The following is a 15344-nucleotide window of genomic DNA, read 5'->3' on the forward strand; positions in this document are numbered from 1 at the left end:
GACAGGGCAGCCATGCAGCACACTCATCACTGACCATCCGAGGGGTGACCAGCGCACTCTGGGAAGCTTTAAGGGGCGGTCACACAAGGCCAGGAATAGGTATAGCCATGATAACCACGTCACTCTCTCTCTCTTTCATACTGCAGGAGGACCATGTCAGGATCATGGATCCTGGTGACCTAGCTGTATGCTTGATGGCCTACAGAGACCGTAGAAGATGGAGGAAAGAGTGACTGAAATGCCTGACCGTGCAAAGGCAGGAGCAGCAACCTCATGAAGAAGGAGCAACAGGGGCTCCTGCACACGCTGTATCATCACCTAGCGACGCCCAGGGTCTATAGATGCTGCCTGCCATTCCTGCAGATGGCTGAGAATCAGTGTCGCCAATGACTGTGCATGCCTGGGGACCTGGTGGCTATACCTGCCACTTACTGCCGGACTTGGCATGAAGGGGACATGGAGGGCATCCACTGCCAGTGGCTGTGAAAGTGACCACGGCGCTCAATTTCTATACCAGTGACTCCTTTCAGGGTTCCACAGGTGATCTCTGTGGGATTTCACAATCCGCCACCCACAAATGCATCATGGATGCCATCTTCTCTATGGCACACAACTTTCTGCATTTTGCCCAGGACCGGGACAACCAGGATGCAAGGACCATTGGATTTGCCCTGATCTCAGGATTCCCACAGGTGCAGGGTGCGATTGACTGCACTCATGTGGTGCTCAGGTCACCACCGCTATACTCAGTGGACTTCATCAACCACAAGGGCTTCCATTCACTGTACGTGCAGTTGGTATGCAACCACCAGAAACGTGTCCTGCAGGTATGCGCTTGGTTTCCAGGGAGTGTACACGATGCCTACATCCTGAGTTTCTCGCAGATCCCTGCAGTCTTCCAGGGTCCACAGAGGCTGCAGGGGGGTTGGCTCCTTCTGAACAAGGGCTACCCGCAGAGGCTGTGGATGATGACACCCGTGTGGTGGCCTCAGACTGCAGCAGAGCGACGCTATAATGAGGCTCATGCAGCAGTTTGCAACTTGGTGGAGCAGACCATCGGGACGCTGAGGATGCGGTTCCAGTGCCTGGACCGGTCTGGTGGAGCCCTGCAATACAGTCCACAGACAGAGGGTATCATGTATCATCATCATCTGTTGCTCCCTTTACAACCTGTCGCTACAATGGGGTGAGGAGCTGGCTGAGGAGGAGTTGAAGGAGCTGCATGTCTCCTCTGATGAGGAGGATGCCGATGGGAATGAGGGTGAGGGGGGTCCTCAGTGGTGAGGACGAAGGGGATGAGGCTCTCACACTGGCGAGATGAGGCAGGCGCACTCGGGAGGTCCTCATAGCTGCCAGATTTGTGGAGGATGTTGACGACACGCAGTGAGGTGTCCCCGTAGATCCTCACATCGCAGTTGTGAATATTTGACTCCAGTCTGACTTATGGTAGCAGCTATACCCTCTGTGAGAATGCTCCTGTCATGGAGATGCGGTGGAGGCCCCAATAGTCACTCGATTGCAGAAGGATGAAGACAACATGCAGTGAGGACACTCCATAGACTTCACACAGCCTCTGAGAATGTCTGACTCCTGTCTGGCCAAGGTCAGCTCGCTTGCGCTCCATGATCAGGTCCATATCAGAGACGCAGCCATAAAACTTTAGACGCACCTGATGCTGTGTCCACCTTCAGCACCTCAGCCCTTCTGGAGCTGGTGCACAGCATCACTGGTCACAGATGCTGGTGTGATGGGGACCAGCCCCACCTTAAAGGTGCTGAGAGCACACACAGAGTACAAGAGAACTCTGTGGTGCCTGCCCACTACATTCTGGCTGCAATGACCAGCACCGCTGAGGTGCAGGCATCAGTAATGTTTCTAGGGAGTGTGAGGCTGGACCATCATTGTGGTCTGAAGGCTGCACAGAGACAGGGAAGAGGCCTTGGACTGAGACATCTCCCTTTTATCTTGTGCAGAAAGGTTTCACATCTGAGTGACAAGAACACTGCTCATCAGAACAATGAGCCATAGGCAGGGTGACATTGTTAGGAGTTTATTGACATTGGTGAACAGTATGTACAAGTGATCAACACCCGTGGCCAGGCTGTACAACTACTTTTACCTAACTTTCCTAACCCTGCTGCTACAGCTTGGTGCTCCCCAGACATCCACAGCAGAGGTGGAGGCAGCCTGCTGACTGTGATGACTTTGGCGGGCGTCCACTGGGGGGCCAAGACTTGGAGGGCCCCAGCCTGCTTTTAGGGTCCTGCTGTGTGGCAGTGGCACCCTCCTCAGCCTGTGAAGCTGGATCTGAGGAAAACAGGATTCGGATGGGCCGGTCACTCCCAGAGTCACCTGGATGGATGGCCCCAGAGCATGCACCTACTGATCATCCTCTCTATGGGTGCCTGAGGGCCCCTGGCTGACTCTGTGAGCGGAAGGGGATAGCTGGAGTGAGATCAAGCTGCCCAGCTCCTCACTTGCATACACTGTTGGAGGCCAACTATGGCACCAACAATGGAGTTAGGCCCACGCAGTTGCGCAGGAGTGACGTCCTGGACCAAGGACTCCATGGCATCCGCCATCCTGCCAGTGTTGACCTCAGTGCATTGCAATGCAGGCGCTATTACATCAGCCTGAAGATGGATGGAGTCCTCCATCATGCCTTGCAACCTGAGGAGTGCAGCGAACATCCCTTCCTGATGTTCCCGAGCTTGCATTTGCAGCTCCAGCAACTGTGACATGACCGAGTCCAGGGGCTCCTCATCTGACTCGGACTCAGCAACGTTCTGGTCTCCAGCAGTCCTCCGAGTGCCGTGGACCTGGGAAGTCCCTGCCTCCGCCTGCTGTGGATCAGAAAGTGCGATGTGCTAACCAGATTGTGATCCTGAGGCTACCCTGAAGCTAGGTCCCACCGAGGTGTGTGTGTCTGCACTGGTGAAGGGTGTGGGTGAGCGCTGTGACGGGACTTCAGGGAGGGTGCCTTAAGATTCCTCTTCAGAGGTTTCTTCGGAGCTTGATTGGAGGCTTTGGGTCATGGACTCTTTCGGCTGTTTGGCAGATGTGCCTGCGAAAGCAAGGAGAGATACTTAGTGCATGGCAGTGGCCTGTGAAAGAGGACGGCGTGGTTGTCTGATGGATGTTGCACTGCTGGATCCTCACTTGGTGGAGCAGCGCCAACCTCACCCTGGCTGGCTGGATGGCTCTTTTTTCGAATTCTGTCATAACTTGATGTCCTGCATCACTCCACCTGCCTGTGACCTTTCCCTGCTGTTGTGAGCCAGTGGACCGAGATGAACATGGATAGAGATGGGTGGAGTGTATCATGACTCCTGCCAGATGATTAGTATGCCTGGACTGTGTGGGTGGTGAGTGGTCCCATGGATGGCTGAGGACAATGACGGTGTGTGTGAAAGAGTGAATGGTGATGTCCCTTGAACTGGCAGTAAGTGAGGGCCCTGTGGGTGTGTGATGGGTTTGTGAGTTGGGAGTGAAGAAAAGAGTGGCTTACCCTGGCGGAATGAAGGAGATCATTCATCCTTTTGCGGCACTGAGTGGCTGTCCTCCTCTGCAGGGCGTTTGCGCTGACCACCGCTGCCACCGCCTCCCAAGCCGGGTTGGTAATATTATTACCCATCCTGCGGCCAGAGCGGGGGTAGAACAAATCCCTCAGGCCTTCATGGCATCCAGCAGTCTCTCGAGGAACCCATCATTGAAGCAGGGCGCTACAGTCTTCTTGCCTTTGCTGGCCATTTCTCCCGGACAGCAATGGTCAGCTGGTGGCGCTAAGTGCTTTGCTGCCGGTTGCCTTTTAAAGATGGTAGCTGGTGTGATGCAAGAGCCAGGTGATGTCGAGCAGGCAAATGAGAGCCTGCCCACCATGGAAACGCTGTGTTTCCCGGGTATGCATAAATAATGAGCCAGGCTCAGGAAGATACAGCGTGAAAATCGGCCATTTTCATCGGCGGGTAGGACTCCAATTTACCCACCCGCTACCGCACTTAGTGCAATCCTGGTAAAATTCCGCCCATTGTCTCCGTATCCTCTCTATCAAAAACCTTCATAATTTTAAAGAGCTCTATTCAATCATCCATCAACACTTTTTCAAAAGAGGAGTCCCAGCCTGTCAATCCTTTCATGATATAGATACCCACACATTTCTGCTTTCATCCTTGTAAATCTTCTCTGCACCCTCTACAATGCCTCTAAATTGTCTTTATAATATGGTGATCAGAACTGCACACAGTACTCTAAAGTGTGATCTAACCAAGGTCTGAAACATGTTTAGCATAACATCCCGACTTCTCAACTCTGTTCCCCTAGAAATAAAGCCTAGTGCTTGGTTTGTTTTTTTTTAATATGCCAACCAGTGGCACAGATTTTGGTGATTGGTGTATTTTTACTCCGGGATCCCTTTGCACCTCTGCTCCACCTTGACTTACATCTTCCTAGTAATAAGTGACCTCCCTATTCCTCCTACCAAAATGTACTACACAGCACAGTAGGTGGAATTTTCCATTCTGGAATCGAAGTCTGGTGACGGGCGGGAAAGTCGCCGTGTTTCCTACTAGACAGTGGGACGGCTGAAAACGCACAATTTTCCACTGTTCAGCTCATTAGTTATGCTTCCACGAGGGGCACAGGAACCTTGTGGTGGGGCAGGCAAGAAGTCGCCTGCTCTGCTGTATCCTCATGAGGTCAAAGGTCCTGGCGCCATATTTAAAAGACATCGGACAGATATTCACTCACTGCAGGCCAGGAGCCCTGGATTACTCCTCCAGAGTCCTTGCAGCCGCAGCTCATACTAGAGAAACTGGCTGATGTGAGTCACCACATCCGGGACATAGTAGGGTGCCTCCGGAATTGCCTTTCATTCATCTCTAGATAAGAGCATCACCGGTGTTAAACCCATGGTCGGGCCAATGCTCCCTGTTGCGTTGTTCACCAGCTTCTTGATTATCTAGAGGCCCCTCTGCTCAGGCCCTTGCTCCACCTGGCAACGGGCCCCCCTGCTCCTCAGCTGGACAAGAGGCATTGCCACGGCAGGGCTTCCTACAGCCTGCATCAATGATGCCTCAGTGGATCTGTGAACAAATTGAAGTGATACATTTAGTTAACATGCCCTTTACAGGTTTCCTTCCATCTCAAAACCAGCAGACCAGTCCTAAGCTCTGTGCCTGGCCTCCGTCGAGACCCATAATATCCCCACCCCACCCCTTCCAGATAAAGGACATCCTGGAGGACCAGAGATGGGTGTTCCTCCCATTCATACATGTCTGCGTATGGAGACATTGCTCTTTGATCAGGGTGATGAGAGCCATGTGCAAGAAGCCTCCCTCTGACACTATTCCATTGTCTCCACTACCCTCAAGACTCCATAGAGAGACCATTGCCTTGGCAGCATAGAAAGACTAATTGCATGAGCCCTTGTCAGCCAGGACCATGCACCCAGGAGAATGGAGGTTTGGAGTCACGAGGGCTGCTGTCCACCAGCTCTGCCCCCTGGAGGCATCCACCTCCCTCTGTCCTTTCATCCCCGCCTCTGACTGCAGCAGATGGCAAATGCCACAGATGGTGCGGCAGCTTCACACCTTTCTGGGATCTCGATGTTATGAGACCCATGAGTCGGGAACAAACTTGTTGCAATGCTGGCTTCACCATAGAGAGGAGAACACAACTAAGCATGTTCGACATTAAGTTGTCTTAATTATTAGGGTGTTCCTTTAGTTGGCCACTTGTGCTGACCTTGAAATCCACTCACCCGAAGGACCCTGCTCCCTCTTTGAGGTATCTGACTGACTAACTAACTGCATGATCAAGGTCAGTTTAGAAAAATGGTGAGCATCACCTTTCAAGCTCGATCCACCACCACTTACTCTTACCCCATTACCCAAAACCCACCCAATATCGCCATTCCTCTCCCCTCTGTCACCCTTGAACCTCCCCTGCCATTACCATGGATCCGATCACTATCCACTTCCAAATGCCTTCCCTTCCTTCAGAGCCAACACCTGTTACCATCCCCATGCCCACCTTGACCCTGCCAACCGCAACCCCCTCCCCCAATGAGTTATTTGAGTCCCTCACAGTGCCCTCTCCTCCCCCACCACCACCACCCCCCCAATCAGACCTTCACCTACCAGAATCTCACCCTAGACCTGCCACCATACCACATCCCACTCCCACCTCTGATCGTGACTGTTCTCTCCTATCACCAGTACCCTGAATTAACCCCCAGGACCCCACTGTCGACAGCAGCGACCCTGCTCTCCAAGACATTTCCCACCCTCTCCCTGCCTTCTCCGGGCACTCTTTCCCCACCACCTCCACTTTCCCAGACACTCTTCACTCTCATCCCCAGTAAGCCTACCTCCCTTATCCAGCCTTTAATCCACCCGTCCACCCTACACGCCACTGCCCACCTCCAGCCTTCGTGTGCCTCCTGTTTCCAGCCTTGGCACTCAAGTGAAGTTACACAAGGTCTCCAAGAAGGCGAAAGCAACATCTAGTTACCTCAGAGTCATGGAAGAGGTGAAGCTTGCCAGATGCATGCCGCTTTTATATACAGCCGTAAAACTGAACGTTCTAAATTCTTGCTGTCAGGGAACTTAATTTGGAGGACAAAACTTAATTCTGGCAGGGTGGCCTTTTAATTAGTATTGCTAATGAATGCAAATAGGATTCCCGACATTGTTCATCGGGAAACCCGGCCTGCCTTTAACCCGCCAGCAAAGTTGTATGCACAAAATTCGGAACTAATTTTCCGCCAGCATGAAATTGACTTTTTCAATGACGGCAAATTAAGTGCGCCCACGTGTTGTGGGCACGCACGGTCCATAACTTCAGTACCTCGCTGATCCGCAGATCACATTATGAGGAAGGCCCGGAAAGAACTTGCCTGCCACGAATCCCGCCGCTGGTGGGAGCAGAAAATTGCACCTGGTAAGTCAGCAGGCGCTGAACCCAGCAGCCCAGCTGCCTTATGTGAGTAAAGTTAAGGGTCAATTGAGCTTGATGGAGGAGCCCAGCATATCAGTGCAAAAGATAAGACTGAAGCATTCGCAAAAATCTTTAGCCAGAAGTGCCGAGTGGATGATCCATCTCAGCCTCCGTTGGAGGTCCCCAGCATCACAGATGCCAGCCTTCAGCCAATTTGATTCACGTCACGTGATAGCAAGAAAGGGCTGAAGGCACTGGATACTGCAAAGGCTTTGGGCCCTGACAATATTCTGGGAATAGTACTGAAGACTTGTGCTCCAGAACTTGCTACGCCCCTAGCTTAGCTGTTCCAGTACAGCTACAACACTGGCATCTACCCAGCTATGTGGAAAATTGCCCAGGTATGTCCTGTACACAAAAAGCAGGACAAACCCAACCCGGCTAATTACCGCCCTATCAGTCTACTCTCAATCATCAGTAAAGTAATGAAGGGGTCATCAACAGTGCTATCAAGCGGCACTTGCTAAGCAATAACCTGCTCACTGATACCCAGTTTGGGTTCTGCCAGGGCCACTCAGCTCCTGACCTCATTACAGCCTTGGTTTAAATATGAACAAAAGAGCTGAACTCCCGAGATGAGGTGAAAGTGACTGCCCTTGACATGAAGGCCACATTTGACCGAATATGCTATCAAGTAGCCCTAGCAAAACTGGAGTCAATGGGAATCAGGGGAAAACTCCCCGCTAGTTGGAGTCATATCTAGCACAAAGAAAGATAGTTGTGGTTGTTGGAGGTCAATCCTCTCAGCTCCAGGACATCACTGCAGGAGTTCCTCAGGGTAGTGTCCTTGGCCCAACCATCTTCAGCTGCTTCATCAATGACCTTCCTTCCATCATAAGGTCAGAAGTGGGGATGTTTGCTGATGATTGCACAATATTCAGCACCATTCGCAACTCCTCAGATACTGAAGCAGTCCATATCCAAATGCAGCAAGATCTGGACAATATCCAGGCTTGGGCTGACAAGTGGTAAGTAACATTCACATCAGGCCATGACCATCTCCAACAAGAGAGAATCCAACCATCGCCCCTTGGTGTTCAATGGCATTACCGTCACTGAACCCCCCACTATCAACATCCTGGGGGTTACCATTGACCATAAACTGAACTGGACTAGCCATATAGATACTGTGGCTACAAGAGCAGGTCAGAGGCTAGGAATCGTGCGACAAGCAACTCATCTCCTGACTCCCCGAAGCCTGTCCACCATTTACAAGGCACAAGTCAGGAGTGTGATGGAATATTCTCCACTTGCCTGGATGACTGCAGCTCCCACAACATTCAAGAAGCTTCACACTGTCCAGGATAAAGCAGCCCACTTGATTGGCATCACATCCATAAACATTCACTCCCTCCAGCACCGCAGCAGCAGTGTGTACCGTCTACAAGATCCACTGCAGGAATTCACCAAGGCTCCTTCAACAGCACCTTGCAAACCCATGCTCCCTACCATCTCGAAGGACAAGGGCAGCAGATACATGGAGCACCACCACCTGGAAGTTCCCCTCCAAGTCACTCACCATCCTGACTTGGAAATATATCACCATTCCTTCACTGTCGCTGGGTCAAAATCCTGGAACACCCTCTCTAACAGCACTGTGGGTGTACCTACACCACATGGACTGCAGCGGTTCAAGAAGGCAGCTCATACAGCTCACCACCACCATCTCAAGGGCAACTAGGGATGGGCAATAAATGCTGGCCCAGCCAGCGAAGCCCACATCCTGAGAATGAATTTTTTTTTAAATTCTGTTCATAATTTGCTGATAGCTACATTCCCTTTTTCTTACTGTCAATATGTTATTCTGAATAAGTACAGCTACTCCACCTCCCCATTTTCCTTCTCTATCTTTTCTAAATATATTACACTTATATTTAGGGGAGGTGGTAGCATAGTGGTAATGTCACTGGACTAGTAATCCAGAGGCCCAGGTTAATGCTGTGGTGACACTGATTCAAATCCCACCATGGCAACTGGTGGAATTTAAATTCAATTAATAAAAACAATCTGAAATTAAAAAAGCTAGTCTCAGTAATAGTGACCATCAAACCATTGTTGGTTGTCATAAAAACCTATTTGATTCACGAATGTCCTTTAGGGAAGGAAACTTGCCATCCTTACCTTGTCTGGCCTACATACCACTCCAGGCCCACAGCCATGTGGTTGACTCTTAACTGACCTCTGAAATGGTCTAGCAAGCCTCTCAGTTCAAGGGCAATTAGGTGTGGGCAACAAATACTGGCCTTGCCAGTGACACCCACATCCCCTGAAAGATTAAGGGGAAAAAAAACCATGATGTTTAATTTCCCAGCCCTGATTTTTCTGCAGCCATGTCTCAGTAATTCCTATTATATCTGGTTCCTCCCAATGCACGATTGCCTCCAACTCCACTGTTTTATTACGGACACTGTGTGCATCTTTGTACAGGTATTTTGACCCATTTTTAATAGGATTTCCTCTAACGTTATGTTTAATCACCTTTTTAGACTGCTGTTCTATATCTCTATTTATTCGCTTCCATCAATGTCCTCCCTTACTTTATGCTATCCAATATTGTCCTGCCCTATTTTGTTTATATGTAGGCTGCTTACATATCTTGTAGATTGTGTAGGGCTTTGGTGAGAGCACACCTAGAATACTGTGCACAGTTTTGATCTCCATATCTAGGGAAGGATATACTTGCCTTGGAGGCGGTACAGCAAAGGATCACAAGATTGGTTCCTGAATTTAGAAGAATGATAGGTGACTTCATTGAAATGTACATGATTCTGAAGAGACTTGACAGGATAGACACTAAGAGGTTGCTTCCCCTGGCTGAGGCACCTAGAATATGGGGGCACTGTCTTGGGATAAGGAGTCGCTTATTTAAGCTTGAGGTGAAGAGAAGTTTCTTTATTTGGAATTTTTGTGAATTTTTGGAATTCTCTATCCTAGAGTGTTGCAGATGCCCCTTTATTATTCAAGGTGGGGATAGGTGGAATTTTGATCTCTCAGCGATCAAGGGGCATGGAGAGTGAGTGGGCGGGAAGTGGAGCTGAGTCAGAAAATCAGTCATGATCATATGAGCAGGCTTGAGGAGCGATAAGATCTACTCTTATTTCTTATTTACCATGTCTAAAGCAAGTGGTAAAGTAATTTAAAAGCTAATACGTAGCTAGAATGTAAACTCAGTGCATCAGAATAGAAGTTAATCTAAGGCTTTGCAATGTCTCGATAATCTATGCTTGAATATTGTGCTAGTTTGGTCAACATGCCACAAAAGCCACATACTTATATCAGAATGGTTACAGAAAAGAACAGCAAGACTGATTCCAAGGAGTTATAGTTGTGTAAAGAATACAGCGACTTAAACTTTAAAATCTAAAAATAAGGCTTTTGGGGGAGAATTCATTGAAGTATATGAAACCTTTCACTCCCTCTGGTAAAGTCAGATTATTATGCCAACATAGCTGATAACGAAAAGAAAAAAGGTATTGAAAAGCACACAAGTGTTTAAAGCTCCTATGTTGAGCCACATATTTGACAGAAAGGGTTATTTGCAGTCTATTTGCATTTCAACTATTATTTTACTGATTTTAAATTAAGTAATAAATATTTTTTAAAAAGTAAACATCAGGAATGCATGGAAATGTTATTGTTTTTTGTGTTACTGAATCCTGATGTGGACTCCATTAAACCTGAAACAATACATTGTTTCTTTTCAAGATATGCTGTATATTTCCAGCAATTTCTATTTTTTCTTTCAAATGATGAGAATTCGTTTTATTTTCATGCTTTTAATGATTTAACCTGTTTTCTTTTTCCTTTTGCCTCTTCTTGACAGTGCACAGAACAATGCAGGAATTTGTGGATACCAGGTAAAAATAGTGTTATTGAATGATGAGTAAATATAATACTCTAATGACTAATGCAGCTGCAAGTAATACTGGCAATCAGGAAACGCTAGTAATTGTTGTCTTGGATATCTGTTTTTAGACTCCATATATGTGCAACATTCCCCCTGTACAGCAACACTGGCATTCCAGCAATGTAAGGTAAGCAGGTTTTACATCTTAAAAATTATTTGGTAAAGTTGTTGAATTTTAATTTAATCAAAAGCTTACAGTATGGCAGGCAATCAGTTGGATCAGCTGCTTGGGTGTACAATGTATCAGAATTATTTTAAATGAACTGAACTGATGGTTAAAGATAATGACTTGGTTAAAGATTATCAAATTTGGAACAGCATGATATATATTTTCTCAAGTGATAGACAAGGACCAGAGCAAAGTTCGACTTGGATTCCATATCTTATTGGATTAAAATAATAATGCTTATTGAATTATCAGTCCTTCCATGCCACCAGTATTAAATATATTGCACACCAAAGAACAGCTGTAATAAATTGAATAAGTGCCATTTAAAGATAATTAGACCAAGCCTTTCTTTTTTGCTGAGAGTCAAACTACTGAATGTGATTTGCTGATGGATTGTTTTAATTTTATGCAATAAAATTATTTTATTTCCGCCTGTTCCTTTTTTGAAAACAACAAAATCTGGCATTTCTGTTGCTGGGAATTATCTCTGCTGTATTGCTATTCACAATCACGTGGTGGAGGGCAATTTCTGTGGTCTGTTACTAGAAGCTGTTTGGTGGAGGGAAATATTTGTTGGGAGAGTATATTCATTCAATTTTACAACCATCCTTCCTAATGGCTCAATTACAGTGTGTGTATGTTAGCTTTAGTGTTACTGGATTGCCTTGCCGAACATGGCAAGCTTGATATTTAAACCAAATATCTTTCTATTGTTCATCAGTTTTCAACTCTTGATCTTGGAGCTAACTAAGGTCTACAAGACTATACTGAATAGAGGGGATGTGATACAGTAGTTGTCTTTGGAGCCTTTTGAATAATTTATCAGGTTTTGAAGAATAAAAATGTGTTCAAAGGAAGCACTGTGTGTGGAATTTATGGGAGTTTCAAGCCTTTGGGAAGGAATGTTCTTTATAAGCTAAATTCTGCATGTCCCTGCATGTCCTGGGAACTTATTTTGTAGAGCTCTATAATAACAACCTCATTCTACAAATTCCTCAATGCATGACATTGTAACCTTGTGCCTTGCGACTTTCCTTTGAACTGATTTGGTAGCAATGGTAAAAGCTATACCAAAAGTGTTGTTGAAATCATAGAAGTTACATTTTGGCCATCATTCCCATTTTATGTATTCCTGTCTTCTATCTTTCTCGGTCTGTCTCTCCCCTCCCATCCCCTCTCTCTTTTTCTCTCTCTCTCTCTCTTTCTCTCTCTCCTTCCCCCCTCCCTCCACCCCCACCATGCATGCCATTTACAGTTTTTCAGTAACCATGACTTGATATCCATTTATATGTTGTGTAAAGTCTCATCTCACTAACTCCTCGCTGTGCACATGGTACAGGCCATCGCCCCATGATGACAGGCACAAATATTACAACCGGACACCATCGCAGGAAGGAAATGGCAGAAACGCAAGATATGTTCGAGAGCAGAATATGAAGAACATGGGAGGCAGGAAGCATAGTGTTGACCAAGATAAACTCATGACTGCACTTTGAAAAACTGGCAAAATGTTCTCCCACCCTGTGATTTTGAACCCCCTTCCATTCATGTTGCAACCAGAATTGTCTTGTGAAGAAAAAATACTAAAAGGGGAGAAAAACTGGGAAACTGCATTTTTTAAGCTTTATGTACAATTTTATCTAGCCATCTCTGCATGCTTTAAAGATGCCAATCACTTTGGTGTATTACATCGCAATTTTTCAGTATTTCTATGAAACATTTACAAGACAAAATTAGGCATCCTGGATTTTGTTTGATACACCATACAAGACTAACAGATTGTTTTTTGCTATGTAGTAATGGCAGATCTTCTAGAAAAGAAATTTTTGAGCAGGAAATGTAATTGCCAAAGTTGAGACATTCTTGAAGTGATGAGAGCTTACACTTAGTGTAAAATCTGATCATGGTACAGGGGGTGTTAGTGGGTTCAAATTGTTATACAAATAGTGATTAGAGTATCTAGATGTACTTTTGTCAAGTTTTCTGCCTTGTTTCTAGAAGATTTTATCTGAAGATGCACGTTGAGAGCTCAGTATCTGTTGCTCTGTCACTGCTCTGTAAATAGATGGATCAGAAAGCATATGTTGTGGCAAAATGGTGTAAGCTGTGTCTTGCTGCAAACTTTTTGTTACTAGAAATCATTCAGTTTATTCTGATTAATGCTGAATTAAGGCTGTGTTCCATTAGTCAAATTGTCTTTAGAAAGTTTCTTTTTATACATTTTATATATCCTATTTTCCACTCCATTCTTCTGAGGCCTTGATATGTCACGTACCACACTCCTATCAGGAAGTCAGATGGGTGGAACTTGCAGTTCAGCTCTCTACCAGTGCCACTTTGCCACCAGCTGGCAGTAGACGCACTAAAGAAGATCCAGAATGACTTAAAATATGTTTTGAAAAAAACAGGCTCCTCAGTGGTTCCAAGGACAAATGTATCTGAGTGGTAGTAATAAGCCATACAGACCAGGAAGGTTTCAAATTGAATCTGTGTTGAGTAAGCAGATTTCAGCCTAAGGTGTTGAGGGAGCACTATACTTAGCCTCAACATCCCCCCGCTTAGCAATTCCCATTAATGCTCATTATACATTGACCTTTGCTAAAAGCATGGGTGACAACATAATTAAGCTCATCTGTGATACCTCCTTCCATTTCTTGTCGATATCTGCTGTATTGACTGACATGAAGGTTAGCCACTTGGGCAATTGCTCAGGTGTTGGCTTATGTGAAACTGTATGCTGACATCACTTTCAGGAAGAGAGAATAGAAAAGGGAAGAACACTGGGAGAAGCGGGGAAAAAACAATATCTATGCAAGAAAGCAAACTATTGTGTTTCTTATTGGAACAGTGGGACTGGAGGCTGACTATATGGAGAATTGATATTGGGAACCTGTACGTTAGTACTCAATCGCACAGTGGTTTGGAAATCCAGTGTGTTATGCTGCTTTAATTAAAACTTACTTTAACAAACAACTTGAAAACTAAAAGTCATGACATCAGGCCAGCTGTTGTAAGTGTAATCTAGTACTAATCATGTGCCTGATACAAATTATCTTTCAGTTCTTTCCTAGAAGAAACAAGCACTGAGTTATATTTTTAATCTTTTAGAGCTCATTAATTTTGATGTGAACCTGTTGCTGAATGCACATTTGATGAATAAGTTTTTATTTTTTTCTGGTGGCTTAAGATATCTTGTTTATTTTGTTGCAATCATCAAGTAGAATATTCAACAGGAATCAGTTGGCACTTGCATCCCCTATAGGACCTAGTTTAATTATGTTATCAGATGCCTTCATACTTGCTGAAGCTTATAGAAATTGCTCAAAACAAAAAAATTGGGTAAGCTGATTTGCTAAGAGCATGATCTCTAATAACATCAAGTGATTTTAGTGCAACAGGCAAAAGAAGTCCATTTCTTTTTAAAAGGAAGCATTTCGCAAGCCTTTTAATTTGTCTATGGGGGTGTTTATACCACCTTAAAGGAAACCTTCAGACAAACTGCTACGAATGCTTGTTGCGGAAACTTCTCTGTAATGTGTCATCTTGAGTCATTTCTCAAAACCTTTAAATAAAATTTTCTTCCCTTCCATCCCTACAAGCAGTCCTGTGCTACATGATGACTATTTGGTGAGCAAATTAAATGAACATTATTTCTTACCCATTACTTAGTAATGGTCAAACCTTTATAATCTGTGATGCTTTGAATTGGGACAGTGTGGCAAAACAATCTTGTGTTCTATTAGTCAACCTGCAGTATGTAAAAAAGTGTAAAAAAAAATATGGTAAAAAGTAAACAACTTGTAATTTTGCTGCAAAAAGTTCATATGTTTTATCCTGACCAGCATTCTCAATTTGCTATTGAAAGTGAAGTAAATTTCTCACCCTCCCCCCACCACAGAAAGTTAAGTAAATGAGATCCAATTGCAGTGCCTATTGTGTGCATGTGGCACAAGTTGTGGATCAGCAGCATGAGTGTGGGGTTTTTTGTCCTCTCCCTTGCACTTTTTTGTATTTAGAATAATATTACATAACCTAATATTCATCTAAGCTTATGGCCATTAAGCCAGCTGAGATTACGTTGACTCTTATGTAATTGCCTTTTAGTCTTTCCCTCCCCAATAAAGCCCCCTTTTTCTCTCCAAGCCTTAAACAAACTGAAGAGGAAGTGAACCTAGCCATTTTTAAAATTGTTAATTTTAACTCCTGTATGGAACTTTTTTAATATTCAAATCATCAATTTGTGGGCAATTTTATCAAAATTGTACTGTAATA

General features: G+C 45.5%; 1 protein-coding gene across 1 annotated transcript in view; it reads left to right on the forward strand.

The window, feature by feature from the left end:
- The window catches only part of epb41l4b (erythrocyte membrane protein band 4.1 like 4B), a 211454-nt gene extending 196784 nt beyond the window's left edge, over positions 1 to 14670 (forward strand). Inside the window, exons 14-16 of the mRNA XM_078538663.1 lie at positions 10820 to 10853; positions 10972 to 11030; positions 12412 to 14670. Coding sequence (XP_078394789.1) covers positions 10820 to 10853; positions 10972 to 11030; positions 12412 to 12568 — 250 coding nt within the window. The 3' untranslated portion in view covers positions 12569 to 14670. The remainder of the gene's footprint in view (positions 1 to 10819; positions 10854 to 10971; positions 11031 to 12411) is intronic.
- The last annotated feature ends 674 nt before the right edge of the window (positions 14671 to 15344 follow it).

Source organism: Cetorhinus maximus, chromosome 3 (genome assembly GCF_964194155.1).
Source record: "Cetorhinus maximus chromosome 3, sCetMax3.hap1.1, whole genome shotgun sequence".
Taxonomy (NCBI): domain Eukaryota; kingdom Metazoa; phylum Chordata; class Chondrichthyes; order Lamniformes; family Cetorhinidae; genus Cetorhinus; species Cetorhinus maximus.